The following is a 25414-nucleotide window of genomic DNA, read 5'->3' as shown; positions in this document are numbered from 1 at the left end:
AGGAAAAGAGGAAAAACATCCTGAAACCTTTGGCATGAAACTTTCCAATCAGACTTGGAGTCGCACGCTACCCACCCTCAAGTGGTAGTGAACCGAGAAAGGGCACCAAGCTGCTTGAAATTCACAGGAGTGTCTGGCCCATTCATGACTCACCAATTCTTTTGTTGGATTTTGATCATAACAAGGCTGCCCTGCCCACTTCTACAACAACCTGATTTTGTTTTTTTGAAGAAAAGCAAGATTTGCAACAGGCCCTGGACTGCAACAATCACCCATGCCTGAGTTGCAAGAGGACCACAGAGCCCTAACTTAAGATAAAGGTAGTCCCCTGTGCAAGCACCAGTCATTTCCGACTCTGGGGTGATGTTGCTTTCACAACGTTTTCACAGCAGACTTTTTACGGAGTGGTTTGCCATTGCCTTCCCCAGTCATCTACACTTTCCCCCCAGCAAGCTGGGCACTCATTTTACCGACCTCGGAAGGATGGAAGGCTGAGTCAACCTGAGCCAGCTACCTGAACCCAGCTTCCACAGGGATCGAACTCAGATCGTGAGCAAAGCTTAGGACTGCAGTACTGCAGCTTTACCACTCTGCACCATGGGGATACTTGCTGCCTAATTGTTTGAGGAATTATTTATTTTTTAAAAAAGCATTACCTGGGAACTTGTAAGGTGAAACTTAAACTGCAAACAATTTACAAAAATGCTTCACTATTTCCATCTTGTCATTATGAGGGCCTAATACTTTCATGCAGAGATTGCCAGGACTCAGGCTTTGGCCTTGAAATTCAGGTTTGGGGCCCAGCACAGCAGGTTCAATGAAACCTCAGGACTGTAAGCCATCCCACACTTGGTGGCTGTTTCGACAGCTTCGGTGCCTGCCTACCTGCTTGTTGAAACAACTGCACATATAAATGGAAGATGGGAGAGAATGATTTAGAGCCAAACCATTTCTTCATTTTTAAAACTTTTACACAGTGTGTCCTATGTTGTGGAAGTGGTGCTTCGTTGTGAAGTGTATTCCACCAGAACTGAGTATTTTCTGCTCATTGCAAGATGCTGAGCAGAAAGGTCTTACCACATGTTGTGTTTGTGGACCAAAGTGTAGGCTTATTTGGTGTTCCTGCAGGGCTCATTGCAGCCATAAGGACTGAACTTGGAGTCTTGGGAACAATGGGCAGCCGGATCCAAATTCCCACTGTCCTGCTGCAATCACAGGCCCTCTGCTGGTTTGAATGATCCAATAACATGCTTGTGTGGGAACCCTGATGATCACTACCACCTTGCCTCTTCTTTGCATTGAACCCACTATATTATAGTACCAGAAGTCTGACTCTGCAACAGAGCACTACCTCCACAATGGAGGACATGGGGAATAATAAACACTAAAAATTTCAGAATTACAACAAAAAACCCAAACCTGAATTCCAAAACAGCATTGGAGACCTGAACAATTCAGAATACCACTATGGATACCCTTACTGAAATTGAAATATGATTTTTTTTTCACATTTCTACCATAGAGTTGGGGGCAGGAGATTGCTAGAACATGCCACTGCACTGTGACATCACTTAGCATCATGCAGTGTCCTGTAATGCTGCATAATACTGGCCATGCTCCTAAAAGCTCCAAGAGGTTGCCAGCACTTAGCTGGCAAACTCAGATCCAAGTCAATAAAACTGACCTTTTACATTTAGCACATAGTTAATAACCAAATTATTTTTAAAACTGTGCAGAAATCTCTAGTTATGACACACACACACATCTAGTTATGACACACACAACCCCACAGACACCACATGGTAAAATTCCAAGTGGTGTGTGGAAGTATAGTAATTAAGTAGAACTATTCAATGTGACAGCCCCACCTGATGAGTCTTGGGGTTTGGCATGCCAAGGACCTAGTAATCCCACTCTTTTTAGATGAAACAGCAAGGTGGTTACAGCTGAACACAGTCTGCCTCTTGCTGAATCACAGTGCTTCACAACTGTTGTTAAAACTGCAATAAAACATATTGCTTCAAAAAGCAGTAAGATATAACATCTTATTGGTCTTACTACTAGTATGGTAGGCCAAGGCCAGTGTAGTACAGCAGCTAAGTGTTGGACCAGGACCTGTGGGACTAACAGTGCAATCCTATACAGAGTTATACCCTCCTAAACCTGTTGACTTCTGTAAACTTAGACAGGTGTTAAGTCTGCACTGGATGGCACTGCAAGATCCAATTACCCAGTCTGTTTCATCAAACTTAGCGGGTGACCTTGGACAGTCTCTGTCTCTCTGCCTATTAACATTCATCACAAGCTTTTTGAGAGGACAAAACAGGAAGGAGAGACCCATATGCACACCACACTGGACTTCCTGGGAAAAGAACAAGGGAAATGTTTAGTTAGATATCTGTGTTAGATCAGCCAGGGGCATCTGTTCCATCTGTCCTTATATTTTGACCTTGCCACCTCTTCCCTTCTTGTCATTGTTGTCTTTTGTAAATAAAGTTCCCAACCTTCTTAGCAATGCTGAATTAGATGCTGGGATAGATTTTTCCAAAAGTGCTTTTCAGCATCTGATCCAAATTGTGGAGTTGCTCAGTTTGCTGATACTGCATCAAGTCCATACACTTATGACAGTGTGATGGCTTTTATTTTCAAAAATAGGCTGCAGCACATTTGCCACTGCAAGGTTCTTATTGTATTGATCTAAGTTTTCAAAGTCAATGTGCAGGCTTTGTCTCTGACAAAAAAGCTGCAGTTATGTGGCACATGATTGTTTATTAGCTGAGGAGGCTTGGGAGTGCGCTTTGCATAGTTCTGGCAGGAGGAACAGATACTTCTATTATCTAAACCTCATTTGTTCAAAATTCCAAGAGATATGAATTCACAGTATCCTCCCACATACAAATAAAACTGTCTGTCAATTGTCAAAGTGTCAGATGAGGACAGCAACATTCTACTTGATGCCTTAGATGACTTGAAGCAAAAAGTCATACACTCCAACTCCACCTTGGGCTGGAGCTTTAAATATATAAGACAAGAAAGACAAAAGCTGGAACTGGAAGCCAAAAGATGGCAGACCCCCTAGAAATTATTGCTTCATCGTTATTTCATAGCAAGGTCATCCCTGGATCATAAAATAGTCAAAAAATGGCTACGAAACTCAAGTGCTAGGAAAAGAAACTAGTTAAATAAAGATTTGGAGAAATCTGGCTAAAGCTATCCAAACTTTCTTATTTTTCAGTCATGAAAACATTTTGCATGTGACTTGTAGAAAAAAATATGTAAGAGATTGCAGAAATGTTGATAAACGGGGGAGAAATGTGGAATTGTTTTCCTGTTGTTTAACCTGGTCTGGTGTTCAGGATTTAAAACACAGTAAAAGAGGCAGAATACCCACTCAATTATGTTCTAGAAATAGTTATGAAAAGTATATATATATATTTAATCTGGATTCTGCCTCCCTTCTGAAGTAAAATTTAGAATCTAATCTGTATTTCAATACCAATTTTGGTAACAAATTGTCTGTAATCTGCTGGTTTTACTAGCTCTAGAGGCTTCATCAAGATTTTAAAATGAGATCAAGCAGAAGTTTCCTGCACCAAAGTGGCACAACGGCATTGAGGCATGATTACAATTGGGGGCGAGCGGTCCCAGAGGCGCACACTGGACTGTGGAGTGCCTCAGGGGGCAGTTCTCTCACCAATGTTATTTAATATCTATATGCGCCCCCTTGCCCAGATCGCCAGGAGACATGGACTTGGGTGCCATCAATATGCAGATGACACCCAACTCTATCTGCTAATGGACGGCCGGCCTGACTGCGTCCCAGAGAATTTAGACCGGGCCCTGCAGGATTTGGCAACTTGGTTGAGGAGTGGGCTGAAATTGAATCCAGCGAAGACAGAAATCCTCTGTCTAGGTCGGGGCGCTCAGGGAGGGGAAATACCTCTCCCTGTCTTCGACGGGGCGCCGCTAAAAGCGGCGCACCGGGTTAGGAGCCTGGGAGTTTTACTGGAGCCTGCACTATCAATGGAGGCCCAGATTGCAGCCACTGCCAAGTCAGCCTTTTTCCATCTAAGGCGGGAAAAGCAGTTGGCTCCCTTCCTAGAGCGCCAAGATCTGGCAATGGTGCTTCATGCAACGGTCACCTCGAGACTGGATTACTGTAATGCCCTCTACATGGGGCTGCCTCTGTACCGAACCCGGAAGCTGCAGCTGGTGCAGAATGCAGCGGCCAGACTGTTGTTAGGGCTTCCTAAATGGGAACACATACAGCCTGGGCTCCGCGAACTGCACTGGCTGCCAGTTATATACCGGGTCCGTTACAAAGTGCTGGTCATTACCTTTAAAGCCCTATATGGTCGAGGACCTGTCTACCTTAGGGACCGTCTCTCCCCATATGAACCCCAGAGAGCACTGAGGTCAGCCGGGAAAAACCTGTTGACTATTCCCGGACCGAGAGAGGTGAAGTTGCAATGTACCCGCAATCGGGCCTTCTCCTCTATAGCTCCGAGCCTATGGAACCAACTTCCAGAGGAAATGCGGGCCCGGCGGGACCTTGAACAGTTCCACAGGGCCTGCAAGACCTTCCTCTTCTGACTGGCTTTTGCTGATGAAAATGGAAATTGCTAAGGAAACCGCCATCATAAAAGCAAACATAAAGTAAACATAGCATTAGCATTTTTATTAATTTAATTTAATTTAATTTTAAAACTTAAGCAGATTTTTAATTAAATGTTCATGTTGTTTAACTGTAATTTTATCTATCTGTATAGCTAAACTTGAATTGTGTTGTTAGCCGCCCTGAGCCTGCTCCAGCGGGGAGGGCGGGATATAAATAAAATTTTGTTGTGTTGTTGTTACAGAGCATCAGGACTTGTCAAAGCTGGAAGGGGACCTTTGGATCAGTATTTTGTTGCCTCTTGCAGTGAGCCCATGAAGCAGCAGATCAAAATGCTGTCTGAATTATGATGTCCTCCAAGTTTCCAGACCATCTTAGGCAGCACATTGGTTTCTCCTGACCTGATGCTGCCATAAAGTTCTAGCTCAGACAGTGCTGACTGGGTCTTTCTAGGACCTAGCTGCATTCTCTTGTCCTCAGTCTGATTTAGTACATTTCAGTGCAAAATCCCATATAAAAATTAAATGTGGCTGCATTCTACAAGTTTTTTTGTCCACATTTGATACATTTGTCCACAAGAATGGCAACTGGGGGGGTCATTTCTTTACACCAAGAACAATCACGTGTACAATACTGTTACAAAGTAATTCTGAGAAAGTGCACTTCATAAAATAACTAACTGGAAGGATTTAAACAATCCAGTATGGCTTTGGAGATGCACAGGCTTTCCAGATTCTGAACATCTTCTCTCAACACCTTCCAAGATAGGCTTCCCAATCCCCAGGTCCCAGCAGGGGATCCCACGGTTTTACAGGCTTCCCTCGCCCCCAGCCAGCTGGCCGGCAGGAAAGCCCCTCCCCCACAGCCACCATGTACCTCTAGATCTCTGGCAGGACCTGCAAACAGGTCCAGTTTTAAAATGTGTGTGTTCCTTTAAATTGGAGCACGAAGTACTTTATGGGGAAGGGTTAGCAACAGCAGACCTTGTCAGAGTGCAGCCCCTCCGTTTGTTTTGCTTTCGTTTCAGACAAGTGAGTGTGTGTGTAAAAGAGAGCAGCGTAGCCCCTGTACTTTCCAGACCTCCTTGTGGAGGCACCAGAGACAGTTAAGCATGTGTGTGAATGAGAGAGAGAAAGCAGGGGGGAGGGGAGGGAATATTATTCCCTATGGAGACATTCTCATAGGAAATAATGGAGAATTGATCCTTGGGTATCTGGGGCTGTGGGGGGGCTGTATTTTGAGGTAGAAGCACCAAATTTGCAGCACAGCATCCAGTACCTCTCCCCAAAATACCCCCTAAGTTTCAAAAAGATTGGACTAGGGGGTCCAGTTCTATGAGCCCCAAAAGAAGGTGCCCCTATCCTTCATTATTTCCTATGGAGGGAAGGGATTTAAAAGATGTGCGGTCCCTTTAAATGTGATGGCCAGAACTCCCTTGAAGTTCAATTATGCTTGTCACACCTTGCTCCTGGCTCTGCCCTCAAAGTCTCCTGGCTCCACCCCCAAAGTCCCCAGATATTTCTTGAATTGGACTTGGCAACCCTCTTCCAAGAACATTCATTTCAGTGAGATTTGTGCAGAAAAAAAGCCCTGGTGGATTGCGCTCTCTGCATCTTAACCTGCTGACAATTTGCTCCCAAATGATTAAGGAAGGACAGCTCTTGCCATGTTAGTGCAAATCTTTTGTTTACAAATATAGAGGAGGATTGGAATCATATCATGGGAATTTTTAGTCTTCCTTATTGCCAAGCCAAGTTTGCAAATTCAGCTACACTAAAAATCTGTAATACCAGAAGCAAGCAGTTACCTAATGAACTAACAAATAACAACCCTGTGTGGTCCAAACATCAAAGCCTTGTTGAGCCATGGATTCATTGGTGGCCTTGGGCAAATTATCCTCCCTCTTTTCAATTTATTCCCCATCTACAGTTATCGTGATTATTAGCAAGATAACTGGAAAACATTTGTTATTCATTGTTTATGTAGTGCTTAATCTACCGCCAAATGAAATGTACTGGTGACCGTCAGGAAAGAGGTGAACCAAAATGTCCCTCCAGCAGGCCATGAGAAAATCCACCATCCTTAAGGAAGGCCCCTTGCTGCTGCTCATGAGGTGGGTGTGAGCAACTCCATAGTCTTGGGAAGCAAAATGAGTTTCTGGTATCAGATCAAACAGCTGATTGGTGCAAATTATTCTCATAGTGCACACCCTTCTGAAGCGCTACTTCAAGCATGTTTGGGCTTCTTTCAAAGGAAGCTGAGAATGGAGGATGCATATAAATTGTAGTAGCTGTGGCAGCAGCTGGGGGAAAGAAATTCCTGAAGCCTATTTCCAGCAAACCACAAGTGCTTGGGAACCAGAACTGTAGTCAGCCTTCCTCACTACTAAGGTGAGGTGGTAGCAAAATTTCCAGGTGGGACCAACTTTTCCCAAGTAATTTGTATGCACTTATGTAGAGCAAAAATCCTCATTAAACCAAGAGAGAGAGATTATGATGATTTGATTGAGAACATTCTAGTCCCTAGACTGAAGAAATTAGCCATCCCTGCTTTAAATTTTTCTTACTCCCATTAAACAGCTTGCCATGCTCATAAAATATTTTACCAGAACGTCTGTGTTCTAAAAACCATCTTTCCTTCATAAAATGCAAAATACTATGTAATGAAGTGGAATACAACCACAGTGTGCATATATTTTATTAATGCATAATGGGTAATACTTAGAAATGCATGACTGAAAATATCATGTTATCATTTTGGGAGGCCAGCAAGAACTGGCAAGTCTAGCATGTCCCTTGCAATAAAGGAATTGCAAGAAGGCTATCTGCATTAGGTACTGGAAAAATGCCTCGATATTACCCTGATCCAGATGGCTTTCAGAGCAAAGTACAGGCAGAAGAATCATACATTCCAGTAGTTAACTTGGGAATATGATCTTAAAGAACAATGCATTTCCTGATCATCCAGGTTTATTTATAACTTGTCCAGCCTTCATTAAGTTTTCCTTCACTTGGGCCTAATTATATTCTTGCATCTCATATTATCATGCTATAGAAGGCACAGGAACACAGTAAATCTGAATCTAGACTGAAAAAAGTCACCTCGGATTAGGGTTGCCAATCCCCAGGTGGGGGCAGGGGATCCCCCAGTTTGGAGGCCCTCCCCCTGCTTCACAGTCATCAGAAAGCGGGGGAGGGGAGGGAAATGTCTGCTGGGCACTCTATTATTCCCTATGGAAATTTATTCCCATAGGAAATAATGGAGAATTGATCCACGGGTATCTGGGGCTCTGGGGGGCCTGTTTTTTGAGGCAGAGGCACCAAATTGGACCAGGGGGTTCAATTCTATGAGCCCCTATCCTTCATTATTTCCTATGGAAGGAAGGCATTTAAAAAGGTATGTGGTCCCTTTAAATGTGATGCACATTCAATTATGCTTGTCACAACCTTGCTCCTGGCTCCACCCCCAAAATCCCCAGATATTTCTTGAATTGGAATTGGCAACCCTACCTCGGATTCAGCAGGAGCTCGCAGGAGCACAGCTCCTGAACGTTTCTGAGGGTTCCCCTTCCTCCTTCCCACTTTGCCCATTGAATAGTAGGTGCAGCTGCATAACAATCCCTGGATGAGCTCCACCAACTATTTTTCTACAAATCGACTCCTGACCGTGTCTATATAAATTGGAACTGTATATCTGAAAGTGAATAAAGATGTTTTTTATTAAAAAGTATATCCTTAATAAAAACAATCTTATACAAAATATACCATATTAATCCAACAACCTTCTAAAGCTTAATTGTACAGTCTCTGAGTAGTTTACTAATACAATCTCTAAACACCATACTCCAGACTCGAAAGTACTATATACGTAGAGCTATTATGATTACAGGTCCAAACACTGTGCTTCTAACCATGTCAATAGTTTGCTCAATGGAATAGTGGCAGTGGCATTCCACAAAGGGAAATTGTAAAGACAGTGTTGTATTATCCAGGTGAAATCCAGAAAGTTTTTACTCCACACTTCATGAGATTCTGAGAAGCACAGGAGTATAAATATATGGACTAGTGAAATAGACTACAATTAGAAGAACAGTGGATATTATTATGAGAATTAAAGACTCTGGAAGAAGGATTCAATCCGAAACAGGAAATCAGACCAGTGATCGTTGGGCTATATTTTCCACTGTTTGGAACAGCGTGTAGTGACACTCACTGTTTGGACCTGTAGTCATATGTATATAATATTTTTGAGTCTGGAGTGTTGTGTTTAGAGATTGTATTAGTAAGCTACTCAGAGACTGTACAATCAAGCTTTAGAAGGCTGTTGGGTTAATATGGTATATTTTATATAATATTGTTTATATTAAAATAAAGATACACTTTTTATAAAATTATTATCTGTATTCATTTTCAAATATACAGTTCTAACTTATATAGACGTAGTGACTTTTTCAGTCTAGTCTCATATTATCATAGCACAAAAAGTTCTACCAAATTAATTTCATATTTTTTGGAGTTATTTAACTTCCTTGTATTTGTTTTAAAATTTACACCTGTTAATTTCATCTGATATTCTTTCTTTAAAAAAAAAAGCTTTCTGCACCATTGGCCCTTTCTCACCAGCAGTCTTCATCATATGCTTTCTCATTTCCTAGGTAGTCTGATGTAGCAAAAGAACAGGAAAGGTTCAAAACCTTAGTTCCAACAGGAAATTCTCTTGGTGGCTTTGGCTGAGCTGCACTCTTAGACCCTGAGCTACCTAGTTGGCCAGCCCACAAATCAGTTACTATTATCTCTTTGTAAACGAAACATATGTTTGTGTTAAGTGCTGTCAAATAGCTTCCAACTTATGGCAACCCCATGAATTAATGTTCTCCAAAACATCCTATAATTAGGAGCCATTCTCAGGTTCTACAAACTGAGGACTGTGTTCTTTTATTGAGTTGATCCATTTCATGTTGGCTCTTCCTCTTTTCCTGCTGCCTTTAACTTTTCCTAGTGTTATTGTCTTTTTCAGTGATTTTTGTTTTCTCATAATGTGACCAAAGTACGATAGCCTCAGTTTAGCCAGTTTAGCTTCTAGGGAGATTTCAGCCTTGATCTGGTCCAGGACCCACTTTTTTTCTTTTTGGCTGTCCATGGTATCCATAAAACTCTCCTCCAACACCACATTTCAAAGGAATCTACTTTCTTCCCATCAGCTTTCTTTATTGTCCAGCTTTAAACCCCATATATAGAAGAAGAAGATATTGGATTTATATCCCGCCCTCCACTCCGAAGAGTCTCAGAGCGGCTCACAATCTCCTTTACCTTTCTCCCCACAACAGACACCCTTTGAGGTGGGTGGGGCTGGGGAGGGCTCTCACAGCAGCTGCCCTTTCAAGGACAACCTCTGCCAGAGCTATGGCTGACCCAAGGCCATTCCAGCAGGTGCAAGTGGAGGAGTGGGGAATCAAACCTGGTTCTCCCAGATAAGAGTCCACACACTTAACCACTACACCAAACTGGCGTAATGGGGAATACTATGGCATGAATTAACTTGATCTTGATCACCAGCAACACACACTTAGTCTTTTCTAGCTCCTTCATGGCTGCCCTCCTTAATTTAAATCTCTTTCTGATTTCTTGAGTGCAGGCTCCCTTTTCGATAATGATGGAGCCAAGGAATACAACAATTTCAGTTTCTTCATCATCAGCCTTAAAGTTGTAATTCCTCAGTAATCATTACTTTTGTCTTCTTGATATTCAGATGTAATCTTGATTTGGTGCAATTGTTTCAACTCTTCACAGTTTTCTGCCAATATTGTGGTAACATCTGCATATCTCAGACTGCTAATGTTCCTTCCACTAGTTTTCACTCACCTTCATCTAAATCTAATCCAGTTTTCTTAATTATGTGTTCTGCATACAGATTGAAGAGATGGGGAGATAAAATGCATCCTTGACTGACAACTTTGCCAGTTGGAAACCATTTTATTTCTTCATATTCTGTCCTAACAGTGGCTTCTTGTCCAGAGTATAGATTGCACATCAAAACAATCAAATGCTGTGCCACAATCATTAATTTTAAAAACCAGCCATGATCCATAGATTTACTGTAATCTATGAAACGCAAGATGATTTTCTTCTGAAATTCCCTCATGTGCTCCATTAGCCAATGTAAATTTGCAATATGATCTCTAGTGCCTCTTCCTTTTCAGAATCCAGCTTGAACATCTGGCATTTCTCATTTTGTATACTGTAACAATCTTTGTTGTAAACACATGAGGCTGCCTTATATTGGTCTATTAATGTCCATATTGTCTGGTCTGATTCGCAACTTCATTCCAGAGTCTTAGGTAGCACTCTTTCACATCACCTAATTTCTGATACTTTAATTGGAGGTGCTAGGGACTGAGCCAGAGTCCTTCAGCATGCAAAGCAGATGATCAACCACTGAGTCACCCCACTTAGAATTTTTAAAAATAGATATGACTTTTGTAATTGAAAAGTGTTATAATGATGAAAAACAATAACCTAAGCATTAGCTTCAAGTGTTCTTCACACAACAAAAAGCACTTCAACATTATAATTTCCTTTGCTACCCAGACAACAATTATGGAAAGAAGGCTAATAACGTTCCCATTTCTTCATAGAAGGGAATTATGGGTGAAATCAAGTGACATTCTCAAGGCAATATTGAATTGGTTAACAAACCCCCAAGTCTCCAAGATTCAAGCTTAGTTCTCTGTTTGGCCAGTGACAGCGTCTTCCACACAGTGCTATGGAACACCTTGTATGTTCCTAGCAACACTGGTAATTCCCTGCAAAATCTTTTGGGAAGAGTTTGACCACAGCATGGCAAAATATTTACAATATGAAAATAGGGTTACCTAACTGTGGAACTAACTTAGATAGGAAATTGTGTGGGGGTACTGATGAAGCAAAATGCAGAGAACCGCTTGCAGTGATGGCAAGGAGGCTGGGTCAACACTCTTGACTGCTCAACCACAAATTATACCACAGCATCTGCTGCAAAATTGCAGGAGATCCCAGCTGGGACACTTCCCTTTGCTTCCATAGCACAGCAACACAAGGCAGCAATGTGTCTTGGGCTGGCCTTTCATATAAAGGACCACCAAGCATATAGGCTCTATAATACATTCCAGGGTTGTTGCTCATTTTCCCCATTATTACTTAGGTTTGGGGCAGGTGGTGGATCTTCTGCACTGTATTGGACAGAATGCTATGTCCTAAGGCTGCCTTGGAAAGGCTCAATAAGTATCCCAAGTTATGTTAAGTGTTTCATTTGTGTTCCAAAGTGTTTATTAATGAACCAGAAAATTACTGGTCTAATACAACTGTCATCAGACCTAGACATCAGGAAACCATCAATTTGCTGCTAGCCTGCATTAATTAGAGCAACTGGAATGAGTTAGTGAGAACCAAACACTTAGGAAGGGCTTTCCTATTTGTAACCCATTGTCAAAACAACTTACCATAAGAAAATAAGATGCAACAGGAACTCAGACACACAATAACTCCAAGAGCAGGTCTCACCCTTCCAGATTATCTCTTCCCCTTCCTGCCTTCCTAACAGACAATGCTCAGCTCTTCCGTTCCGTTATCATAAATACAAATGGAAAGAGGCTGGAGATGAAGCTGCCCTTCTTCTTGAATGAACCAGAGAATGACCCATGGTCAAACGAGACAAGAAGTTGAAAAATCCATCAATGGACCTCTGGCATGCTTCTGTTGCTAAAGACTGGCATTCAGATCAGGGCTATGATGTAGGAGAATGGAGGGTTCTTGATGTAGGAGAATGGAGGGTTCCCCCAGGCTTCTTTCCCAGCCTCAAATGCCCAATGAGAGCTGTTCTTTGTCATGTTGCGGGGTGGGTGACTGATGAGAACATGTATTGAAATAGCTACATTGGCTGCAAGTTTGCTTCTGAGTTCAGTTCATGGTTCTGAATATAATGTTTAAAGCCCTTCATGGTCTGGGGCCCATGTGTCTGAAGGACCATCTCCTCCCAAATGTTCCAGTGCACCAACTACAGTCATCATCCTGCCACCTGCTGGGTGTTGCCCCACTGGCATTAGCCAGAGCCTGGACCTTTTCCATTATGACTCCTGTTCTGTACAATGGGTTAGGGTTAGTGTAATGTTTTGTGGCCTAGTTATCTCATGGACAGGACCAATTTCATGGGCCTTTCCCATGCAATTGTTGTCCAGCTGGCATCAAGCAACATGGTTTTACATGCCCCACTTATATTATGTCAGATAGGGTTGCCAATCTCCAGGTGGTGTGTGGAGATCTCCTGGGATTACAATTGATCTCTGCATGACAGAGATCAATTCATCTGGAGAAAATGGCCACTTTGGATGCTGGATTCTGTGGCATTATGCCCTGTTGAAGTCCCTCCCCCTCCCCAAACCTCACTTTCTTCAGGTTCTTTCTCTAAGACCTCCAGGTATTTCCTAGCCTGGAGCTAGTAACCTTCATAACAGATCTTTAAGTGTTATAGCAACTGCATGAAACAAAGCTATGGAATTATCACTCCTAACTACTGCCATAATGCATAAGGGGCACTTGTATTTGGCTTTATCCAGGATAAGTCAATCTCTGGTGGTATGTGAGATTTCACTCATTCAGATTCTGCAATCATCCTCAGGCTCTCAGTCTCCTATATTTGGCCTTGACAAGGCTCTGTTAAACTCCACTAAGTCTTTTACCATCTTTAAACTTTCCAGAAAAAATGATGTGTGTCTGACCCACTGAAAGCAATATTAATTTTTGTATTCAAACCCACTGTTTTCAGCAGAACTTCATGCTCATCTCAGTTGCTCTGGATTGTGCCTGCTGTTGCTAGGGCCATTCTCTGAGGAAAACATGTTAAGGCCAACTCACTACAATTTCAGAGGTATATTCCAAGCACATTAAAACTGTCTCATGTTTTTATAACTGTTCATATGAATCCCATAACATCTGCCTTGTTCTGGGATTTGACTCTTTGAAATTCGAAGAGTTAAAACTTTAAAAATTGGACAAAGACTCAAGAATGATCTCTACATTATTCAAACAGGTAATCAAAACAGAAATTAATAAGTTCTTAACAAAGTTCTTAACAAAGAGTCAGCAAATAGGCTTGAGAGGTTTTTGAGTACAACAGTGGCTTAGTAGTAGAACATCTCCTTTGCATCCTGATTGCTCCAGGTTCAACACTTCCAGTTCAAATAATTGGGCAGCTCTACCTGGGAGCCTGGAGAGCTGTTGCTAGGAAGGGCAGTAGACCAAGAGTCTGGCTAACCAGTGGTATAAGACAGCATCATGCATTTTTTCATTAAACTCTTGTAAAGTCTCCTGTGGGCAACATGTGCCCACAGGAGACACAGTCTGCACATTTCCTTTATGAACCACTTCCTGTGGTCATGTGATCTCTTAGGAATACCACTTTGGCTTTTTTAAAAAAAAATAATCAAGTTTGATTATCACATTAAAAATCTAGAAAATGTGATGTCAATGCTGGTAGCCATAATCTCATGTCTCTATCCTCTCATCTAGGGTGATAGATCTAGGATTCTAACTGGCTCCCTGCTAAAGAAGAGCACTATTATATTCCTCTGCTGTATATGTAGGCAGTACAGACTCTCCTAACATGAATGTGCAATGCCTGAAGAATTGGAGGTGGGGAAAGAGATCCAAGCCATCCCATGACTGAAGTTCCACAGGGCTCCACATTATGTCACCCTTTGGCACACAAAGTGTCAGTAAGGAGCTAGAAGGTGTGGCTCTTCAAGGGAAATTGAAATTCTGGGAAGCCAGGTGAACACAGAACACTATCATCACATGCTTGGCTCTTATTATTAGTCATAAACAGATGAATGATAGACAATTAGCAAGAATGGGATAATTGTTCTCACTTCCTCCATTCTAGAGTAAAGGAGAAAGAATCCTTGGACTCTTCTCTGATTCACTTCCTTATCTGTTGTGCCTACACTCAGAGTAGCTATTCTAGATGTATCTTCAGAAAACAGGCTGAAATGCTCAAACAGCAAACAGAAAATAATACATTTTAATATTTTTTCACCATAAACTAGCCAAAATTAAGCACTAGGCTGTGCAATTCTAAGCCGACTTCCACACTTCTAAGCCATTCATTAATTTCCATTTATTTCAGTTGGTGAATTAATCACCTGTTTCAATTATTTCCAATTAATATGAAGGAATTCAGAGATTGGCCTGATTCCCATTATCGCTGGAAATTTCCTCAGAGTTGGAAATTTCTAGATGTTGAATATTTCACACAGTTTCAGTTTCTGTCTATGCTGCCATGATCATTGTTATAAAACTATTATTACAATTATACAAAATCATTTTCTGGATGTTTGATACTGACAGAATTCCATTGACTTTGTATACTCTTTCCAAAAGTGTACATCTATTCTCAGACAGAAACAATAATAAAAGAGAACTGAAGAAAATTCTGAAATTAAAAAACAAACAAACCCAAAACGTCAGGAGATTAAAACTCCCCAAAATGAGAGAAGCAACATACATGTATAGTTTGAGAAGAGAATGCCTACACAACTGGGCCTGGCCTGGTGTGCTGATGGCAGCCACCATACAGCTGGGCCTGGCTTGATGCCTGCATTAGCTACTGCACAAGTTGGCCAAGCCCAGCAGCCACAGTGCAACAGGGCCCAGTCTGGCCTAGCACTGCAGTGGCCACTCCACAACTGGGCTCAGCCCAGTGGCCACCAAGCAGCTGGGTCAGATTTCTCATGGGGAGAGGCTGCTGCAGGAAGGAAGGTGAGAAAGCTGAAGACAGGGGAGGAAATAAAGGTTGTTGACTGAGAGGTGGGAAGAACAAACAGTAGAGGGGGAAAGGGAAAGACCATGGAGGTTGCCAAGGAAGGAAAAGAGGAAGAAGTGGAGGAGGGGATACCGAGGAAATGAGATATCTCTCACAAGTCCTTGCAGATCCCCCACATGCATATAATTGATTGTTGCTTGTAAGCAGCTGCTGCCAAAATAGAGCAAACTCTTTTGATCTTCCCTGCAACCCTTTAACAAAGAAACCACCAGGTACTAGACCAAAGGGATCATACACAGACACCATCAGAATAACATGCATCTGATGAAGTGGGCTTTACTCAACTGATTATATGCTAGGAGTTTTAGTTTTTAAGGTACCACAAGAATCCTGTTTATTTTGCTATAATGTGTGCATGTGTGTGTTAAATCTAGTCAGAGCTGACTTACACAGAAGCCAGCAAGGAGCTTTCAATTCGAGTGAGAAGCAGAGATGATTTGCCATTGTCTTCCTCTGCAGAGTCCTCCTTGGTAGTATTCTTTCCAAGTACTGATAAAACTTAGTTTTAGATCTGACAAGACTGGGCTATATTGCCACCTCCCCTCCTTGCTGCAATACATTAACATGGTCACCTTCTGCCATTATTACTAGGGTACCTGTCTCCAATGTATCCTATACGATCACCAAGGCCACTGAACATGAGTAATTCCTTCTTATGTGGTGTCACTGATAACATGCACAAAGCCAGAGGTAATCACCCATCACTTTCCACATCTGCTTTTGGGCTTCCACCACATCCCAATAATTATGAATGAGGAGATTGTCACTACGCTTATTCAGACATCACAGATAGATCCTTCTACAGCTAAGAGACGTGTTACATCCTCCAGTACCTGAAAAGTTTTTTCTCTGTGTACGCAGGACACACCTTTGTTGTGTGCAAATTTCACGTTCCCTGGGATATTGGAGCAAAACAGGTTGTACTGTATGTATAATTTAGTTGGTATCACACCTGGGATCCCATAAAGTCTATGTTATGTGGGTTCAAGTCCTGCCCTGTTGCACCTGTATAACACCTCTGGAATGAGGCTCGTAGTCAGGGAGACAAAAAAATACACCACGCAAATGGAATGGGGAGAAAAAAAATCTCAGTGCATGTCATCATGATAGTGTCATCAATTTCCGTGACACACAAATGAATACAATCTCATTAGGACTGAAAGATTCATCACTGTAATTATTAGTGTAATGTGATTGCTTCCCTAACAACTGGTTTTAAAACATAGGTTGTTAATTGGATTTTAACTTCAGCACTCCTCTTATTGCTCTGAACAGTTTGTATCTGAGATGAGCAGTGAAATTTCCTCAGAGTACCCCAAAATTACAAGAGAACTGCTGGAAAGCAATGCAAACTGGTTGCCTTCCAGTACATGGAACAATCTCCTTTATAATGGTTGCATTAGCAAGGGGCAGGCCTCATTTTGGACAGGAGCTCACAGAAGTGGAACTCTGGAACCTCTAAATTTGATTGTGCTCTTTCTTTCTTACCTCCCCCTCCCAAAAAACCCCCTTGCTTCTGGGCTCCATTGTTTAAACCCTCTGTGAGAATTTTGCTGAACTCTAAGATTTGACAAACTTTCTAATATTTTCCCCCACAAAAAAGGGGAGGGGGGGAGAATTACCAAAACATATAAAGCAGACAGATGGAAATCTCCATCATGCCACTGTGGCTACATAGGAGAAAGTAACTGAAAAAGTATGATGGGAGTAAAGTTTTATTGTGACAATTATAATTCAAGAAGCATTTTAAGGTAAATTCTGAGCTCATATAATTTAGAACACCTTGATGTCAGGGGTGTGTAGCATATGCAAATGAGTTGTGCTAATAAGCTCCGGCACCTCTTTTTCTACAAAATTACCCCTGGCAATGGCTTAATATATGGGTTACTGCGGCAAAAGCAGGATGTCCAGATATGGACCAGGGAGCAATAATTGCCCAAACCTCCATTGTATCAGTTTTTGGTTCAAAGTACCAGATGGTTTCTCCAAGAATGCATGATGTTTGATTTATTCATTCAGAGAAATAATTAATCTTCCTTGCATGATCCTGCACTGAGATGTTATCACATGTGATCAGCTGGTGAGCAAAAAGCAAGGTTTCTAGGTTGACTTAAAGGATCTACAATCTGTTAATATCACACTACTTTCTGAACAGCCAGTTTCTCAAATAGGGCCATAGCCAGGATTTGGAAGGTCGGGGGCATTTACATTTTTCGGGGGGCACTGATGCCCCCCAGCACCCCACAAGACCTTCCCTCTAGTGACAGGCAGGGCCAGCCCATGGGGCCAGCGGCAGCCCCCGGAGCTGTGGCAGAGGCCCCGGGGACTGGTTGGGATGTCCAGTCAGGTGGCCTCACCCAGAAGTTGGGGGGCTGTTCCCCCACAGGCCCCCTCGTAGCTACGGGCCTGATCTCAAAAGACTGTTTGTTTGGCTAACTGTTGCTGTTCTTTTCCCACAGGGTGGCTCCTGGGAGCTACCAAGGTCCAGTGCGAAAACCAATGAATTCCAGAAAGGGCTGGAGTCACTTGGTGAGCTCATTGGGGGTGTGTCTGCAGGGGTTCTGTTCAGGAATCAAAACATGTGTTTGATCAATGCAGCAGAGAGGGCAATAGTGAGGCAGTGGGATGCTGACAGCGGGTTTGTTCCATCACAGCACATTTGGCTTCCAGCTTATTGTTAAAGTGCTGAAGAGGGGAAGCAGAAGAGGTTCCTTGGTGGCAGAAGTATGTAACACTAAGCCTCAGTTCCACCTGCTGTAAAATGGGAATAAAGTATGGCTGGCCTGAGACATTTTGTTATCCCAAATAGCTGTAGTAAGTGAGCTACATCCCTGGCATCTTCTTCTGGGCCAATATATCCTTGGGTGCACCACTTAAATTTATGCTGCAGCTCTGGGCCAGCTTAAGATAAAGATGAAACTGTTACCTCTAAAAAAAACTGACAGGATACTTCTGTGCCCCTGATTAAGGCCTGCTTATCACTTGAAGACTGCATCAAACAAAACTAATGGGCCATCACAAATATCACATCTGGAAATAAGTTTTACCATCATCCCACTTGTCCCCAAAACAACACCTTTCACTGCCAAGTCAGTTCACACACTAAGTTGCCTCAGCCCTTGCAAGGGCTGGTTCACATGTCCATTGATCATCACTTGATAGCTGCAACATGAGATGAGCTGCATAGTGTACTCACTGTCACAGTTATACACCACTGAGAATGCTCCCAGACATCCTCACTTCACCAAATGCAATGCTTTCCAAGCCACCGTTCACACAACCGGTGAGTGTTAAAAAGCCAACAAGGGATATACATGCACATGTGAATCACCTGAACTTTCTGGCTCCTAAGTCTATGGTGAAGGTATAGGTTTCAAGTGTCATGCAAATGACTGGCCTTCCCCACATTCATTGTTTTCCTCTTGGAAGCCTTGGTTGGCAGCGAAGAAGGTTTTGCGCTTCCCTCGCTGGGATAAGCACAGGCGCTGCTTGGCTGGCGGTGGCAACCGACCTGCCCCTTTCCTTCCTATCCATGCGCCCCAGAAGAGAGACCCGTCCTTCTCATTCGCGGAGGGGGGGGGGAGCAGCACCCACCTGGAAAGCGCAGACCAGTTCTTTCTGCCAAAGGACATGCTGATCTCCCCTCTCTGTCTCTGGGCTTCTGTTTGGTCTCAAGGTGTTCGGCAAAAAACTCTTCAGGGCATCAAGACAGGAGTTAGATCCGCCGCGAAGAACCTAGCCAGAAGAGCCCCCCGCAGCAAAGCGATCGGCTGCTTGCTTGCCTGCCTGCCTGCTTCCTTCCTCGCTCCTTTCCCTGCCTGGCTTCTTTGCCCTGCCTGCCTGCTGCTCCACTCCACGCTGCGCTGTGCACCTTTACCCTGCGGTGCCACCCGTCGACTGCCGGGCTGTATCACATGGTCTGTTATCTACCTTGACAGGCTGAGAGCTGTAATTTGTCTATTAGCAGCACCTTGCAAAAGGCACCCTGCGAGGGTGGGACGTGACCCAGCCTGTGCACAAAGCCAGCCATTCTTTGCCCGGGCTGGGGAAGGGTTTGGATTCAGTTCCACGCTCGGGCCAAGGCGCCCTGGGATTTTCGGGGGCAACTCCCTGCTCAGAACCAGTTTTTCCAGCCTCTCCGTCTCTGCCTCCGATTTCCCCACGAAGGTGCAGGCAGAAGAGGTAGAAGGAGGCGAGAGAGAGAGACAGGGAGGAGAAAGAGTGGCTTCAAGTCATCCGTGTCCCATTTAAGCTGGTCGCTTCTGCCACCGCCTCACTTTCGTGTCAGTTTCAAATCCCCCCCACCCCAAAAAAATCCCCTTGCTGAAAATCTTCCGCCGGCACTCGGGTGATGGTTGACCTCTCCCGACTTCTTCGCTCTGTCCACTGAGATTGCGGTGAACAATGGCTGATTCGCAAGAAGTGTGTCAAGATCTGCGGAAGAGGAGCTACAGTTCTGTTGTGACGCTGGCTTGGAAAACGCCTGGAGGTCAAGGCCAGGCAGGACCTCTACAGAACAATGCCCATCATACCCCTTTGCCCCGTTTCCAAGAGTAGTGCGCTGGGAGATACGTTTAAGATCAAAATAAATACATCTCTGGCACTTATTCCTCATCCAAGAAGGAGGGGTACATAACCTAGCTATAAAACACAACACATAAGTCTATACATCTTACCCCTTGCCCTGGTAGGGTATTCACATCTGCCTGGCATTACAGTCAATGAGCAATCATTCATTTGCCAGGCAGATGACTGGTTACTAGCCTGGGATGACAAGCTGGTGTTCAGTTATTCATGGGAGGCTGGGAGATGGCTTCTTGAGAGATGGGGATCCCTCTATATTTTTCAGTTAACCTCTCTCTAGCTGACGGAATGTGGCAAAAGTTGGAAGGGTGGAGAGAAAGCGAGATGGCAGTTTTGAAAGAGGCCAGGTGCCGAGAAGTTTTTAGCAGGAGAGCTGAAGCTTGGGGACTGCCCAAGTTGGTCTTTAGGGAATGTTTTAGGGAAACCACAGGCAGGATACAAATGGAATACTTGATGCAATATATTTTCTATCACCATATTGCTTTATGTCACCATGATAGCTATTGCACCATTACAAATGTATGTGGGAGGGGTAGTACTCCTTCTCTAACTGCTCAATGTTTAAAAAAAAAAAAAAAAAAAAAGGCTGACCCAGCTTGACCCTTCCACTCACTGCTGATCATACAAGTGCTCTTCCCTGCTTACAGGGCTTTTGGAAGAAGTGGTTGGGAAAATGGGAAGGGAAATTTCCTGAGGACTGGAGAGTATAAATATCAGGAGATTATGATGAAGACACTGGATATGATGCTCCAGCACCATGTAGGTTCATGGTTACTGGGTGGATACCAAACTCTCACACTGTGAAGTGATGTCATCACCTGCATCCAAGCCAGGTGTAACTATCTATTTAGCAGCCTTGTGCTTGCATAGGGCTGTGGGACAAGGTTTGGTGACTTGATGCCCTCCAATACAAGGCCTAAATCCCCTCCCTCATTCAGGGATACTCAGTGGTGGTAGCTAGAATGAACCACACAGGGAATTGCTGCATCTGAATATATGAAGCTGCCATACAGTATTAGACCATTGGTAGTCCAGTATTGTCTAAGCTGACGTTCATGTAAAGAAATGTTATCATAGTTGTTTTTATTTGGCTTAATTAATCTGTATTATGTCGTGTATATCTTGTAAAAACTAAGTTAGAAAATTAAATCAAATGTGTTATAAAAAGAAGAAGCAGTTGTCCAAGTTCTCAAGTCTTCCTCAACACACCTTCTGTCTTAAGATCATTAAAGAGACTCAGGGATCTATGGAGACAAAAATGAAAGATGAGAATTAGAAGTTGTAAGTGGTACTTGTGGGAGGCATGGCATCTCGTTTCCCCTCTCCCACTAAGTCTTCTTTCTTTTTCCCCATAGCCTCTCTCCTTTTCTTGCTTCCTTCTCTCCTTCCCACCTAACCTACATTGATCTGCTTCTCTAGCTTTCTCACCCCCCTGCAGCATCAGCTTCTGTGTAGGAGTGCTATGGCCCAGTTGTATGGTGCCATCCACTGGGCCAGGCTCACTTGCATGGTAGGGAACTCACATGGACTTGTGGGGGGAAGGCATCTCACATTCTCCTGTATCTCCCTTCCTGCACATTTTCTTGTTTCTCCCCCCCTGGCAACTCTCATATCCAGGCCTCAGATCCAGTGGGAGTTCACAGAGCACAGCTGCTGAACCTTTCTGAGAGTTCCACCTCCTTGTCCATTGAATAGTATGTGCAGCTGCATAACAATCCCTGGATGAGTTCCACCACCTATTTTTCTACAAAATGACCCCTGCTGATATCCCATCCCCTTTCCCTGCCTCATTCTCACTTTCTTAGCCATTTTTACTTTTAATCTGCCTCCCATCTTCAGCTATATTTATTATGTATTTACTTCATTTATACTCCATCTTTCTCCACAATGGGGACCAAAGCAGCTTACATTATTCTCCAGTCCTTTTTATCCCCACAACAACCCTGTGAGGTAGGTTAGGCTGAAAGGATGCGACTGGCCCAAAATCACCCATTGACCTTCCACAGCATGATCAAGATTTGAATCTGGGTCTCCCAGACCCCGCTCTGAAGTTCTAACCACTACATCACACGGCTCTTCTGCAGCCGCTGCAGCTCCCAGGCTCTGCCACAGCTTCCATCCGCAACCTGACCCAGCATCACTCAGACTCTGCTGCAGCAGCCACCCAGCTCAGCACCATTCTTAGGCTCTGCCACAGGTCCGCCCAGTCCAGCACGCCTCCAAGGCTCTGCTCAAACCAAGCAACAACCACACAGGAAGTAGGTGCTCCTTTGAGGGGAGGTATTTAAATCCCCCCAATATATTTTTAAGATAACAGATTTTTCTGATACAACGTTTACAAGAAAACGGTTTTCTGATACAAGAAAAATCTGTTTAGTACCAGTGTGGCCTGAACCACAGATTTAGATATCCACAGATGGGGGCCACATGTGGCTATTAGATATACAGAAGATCAATTAATTATTTATCTTGCAGAAATAGATTCTGATTGCAGAAAGACATTTGGTGGTACTATTTTCAATTCTATGTGATTTATTTTTGAAATTGCATTATACGTGATCCTGATGCCAGAGACTCGGGATAGAATGGGGGTTCTGCTGGCAGACCACCAGCGCATGGCCCTACACTTTCCCTGCTTGAGCTGAGTAAGGCTGACTCCTATTTGGCTTTGACAACCTTGGGGATTTCAATGTCCATGCCAAGGCTACCCTTACAGGAGAGGCTGAAGACTTCATGACCACCATGGAAACATGGGGATGTTCCAGAACCTTTTCCCACTTTATTTTTTCAACTGACACTAAGATATGATTAAGTCTTTTAAGGTGCCTTTGTTGCTCTATCTTGAACACTAGCTAGGCTTGTAATCAGGGTGTTTTTTTTTCAGTAGGAACGCACAGAAACGCAGTTCTGGTTGGCTTGGCATCAGGGGGTATGGCCTAACATGCAAATGAGCTTCTGCTGGGCTTTTTCTACAAAAAAGGCCCTGCTTGTAATTATTTGAAATCAAAGGACCACCTATACCATACCATACCAAACCTTTAATGGCATAATAGATTCAAATAAAAATACACAGAATATAAAAATTTAAACATTGCAGATAAAATCAAAATGAAACCGAGCTTACAGATGCATTCAAGCATAGTCAGAATTAAATTTAAGGATGTCAGCCAGAAATTTTGCCACAGCCTCACTAACCACCCCCTCAGTATCACTCAATAAATAATAACAGGGTGGCAGAATAGACAAATCTGGGGGGAAAGAAAGCTTGCCAAATAAATTTTTACAGAGGTTATGGTAAAAAGAACAATCAAGCAATAAATGCTGGATTGAGTCAGGAGTATTCGCTCCACAGGAGCAAAGTCTGTCGGCTAAAGGGACTCGCTGATATCTCCCTTGTAAAACTTTGGAGGGAAACGCATTTAGTCTAGCCAACATAAATGCCCTGCGATGACTTGGAATGGTTAAGTCTGATAGATAATTGGGCATTTTGCCACAGAAAGCATAGAGACCTAAGGAAGCTGGAGAGCAAATATAAGGGTCTGTTGGCCGTAATTTCGTTTCCTCTGATTCCCACAGTCTCAATTTAATACGTCTGAAGATATATGACTCATCAGAGGTAGAAAAATCATCTACCTCTAACCCCAATTGATTGAGTTTGGCAGAAGCACTGCTGTCCAGGATGAAATATATGGGTCTCTTTTCATACAATCAAGAAGGCTGTTAGGATCTGTTCTAAAGTGAATTCTGAGCCAGAATTTAAACACTGCAATCCAGGCTTTTGTCTCCACCAAAGACTGACCCACTTCAGAGCAGAGAGCAAAGTAGGACACACATTTTGGCAAACCACGATTTTGTCTAAAGAATGAGGCTTGAATGCCCTCCACTTTCCTGGTAAAACCTGAGATCCATATAGAAGAAGAAGAAGAAGAAGAAGAAGAAGAAGAAGAAGAAGAAGAAGAAGAAGAAGAAGAAGAAGAAGAAGAAGAAGAAGAAGAAGAAGAAGAAGAAGAAGAAGAAGAAGAAGAAGAAGAAGAAAAAGAAGAAGATGATATTGGATTTATATCCCGCCCTCCACTCCGAAGAGTCTCAGAGCGGCTCACAATCTCCTTTACCTTCCTCCCCCACAACAGTCACCCTGTGAGGTGGGTGGGGCTGGAGAGGGCTCTCACAGCAGCTGCCCTTTCAAGGACAACCTCTGCCAGAGCTATGGCTGACCCAAGGCCATGCTAGTAGATGCAAGTGGAGGAGTGGGGAATCAAACCCGGTTCTCCCAGATAAGAGTCCGCACACTTAACCACTACACCAAACCAGCTCTCCATAGGGATACCATAGAAAATTTGGGCAAGTGTTTTGGCTTTGAACACTTTAATTGCTGCTGGAACTAACTGGTTGCCCCTTGCAAAGAAAAACTGTTTAATTTGAGCAGCTGAACATTTAGCCAAGTTGACGGTGTTGTTACGATGTGAAACCCAGCTTAACTTGTGATTAAAAGTGATCCCCAAGTATTTAAAAAATTTTGTTTGCTCAATTGTTGAGTTGCCAATAAACCATCTCTGTGGGCACCAGCAATTTGAAAAGACAACTACTTTAGATTTGGCATAATTGATAGAAAGTGAATTACAATTACAGTAGTCATAAAAGGCATTCAAATACCTTTGCAGGCCCACTCTTGTACAAGAGAGGAAAGTAGTGTCATCGGCATAAAGTAATAAGGGGAGTTTAGGCAGATGACCGTTAATAGGGTTCAAAAATTGTGCCAGGTCAGTTAAAAATAAATTTAAAAGATGCGGGGCCAGCACGCAACCTTGTTTAAACCCCTTTAACACTGGGATTTTACTAGTCAAGTCACCGCTAGAGGAAAATTTCACTTGGCAAAAGGTATTTGAAGTTTCCTCAAGAGAAACAGCAGACGAGGGTCCATTCCCAGGTAACCTAGCTTGATCCATAGTTGGGCTCTATCAATTGAATCAAAAGCACCCTTCAAATCAATGAAGGCAGCGTATAATTTTTATGACCCAGTATGCATATATTTTTCAGCAAGGAAGGCCAGAGTGCAGCAGTGATCCATAGCAGATTTGCCTTTGGTGAAGCCAATCTGTTCAGGACCTACGATGTTGCCTAGGCGCATCCAGTCAGTTAATCGGAGTTCTAAATGTTCATACAATTTGCCCACTATAGATAATAATTTGCCCACTATAGATAATAAACTAATGGGGCAGAAATTTTCTGGTAACTCCAACCCCCGTTTTTGTATATTGGGATAATTATAGAATCAAGCCAAGAGTCAGGGATGGAGCCATGCAGATTGATGAAAGAGAACAATTTAGCAAGGGGCAAGAACCACCAATCGGCAAACTTTGT

The 25414-nt window shown here is 43.1% G+C and overlaps 1 protein-coding gene across 1 annotated transcript in view; it reads right to left on the bottom strand.

Moving 5' to 3' along the window:
* The window catches only part of LAD1 (ladinin 1), a 47508-nt gene extending 28004 nt beyond the window's left edge, over positions 1 to 19504 (bottom strand). Inside the window, exon 1 of the mRNA XM_060231157.1 lies at positions 19064 to 19504. Within this exon, the coding sequence (XP_060087140.1) occupies positions 19064 to 19101 (38 nt within the window). The 5' untranslated portion in view covers positions 19102 to 19504. The remainder of the gene's footprint in view (positions 1 to 19063) is intronic.
* Positions 19505 to 25414: the final 5910 nt, after the last annotated feature.

The sequence above is a fragment of the Heteronotia binoei genome, chromosome 2 (assembly GCF_032191835.1).
Source record: "Heteronotia binoei isolate CCM8104 ecotype False Entrance Well chromosome 2, APGP_CSIRO_Hbin_v1, whole genome shotgun sequence".
Lineage (NCBI taxonomy): Eukaryota > Metazoa > Chordata > Lepidosauria > Squamata > Gekkonidae > Heteronotia > Heteronotia binoei.
The sequence above is the reverse complement of the archived record's forward strand: the minus strand, read 5'-3'. Positions and strand labels throughout refer to the sequence as shown.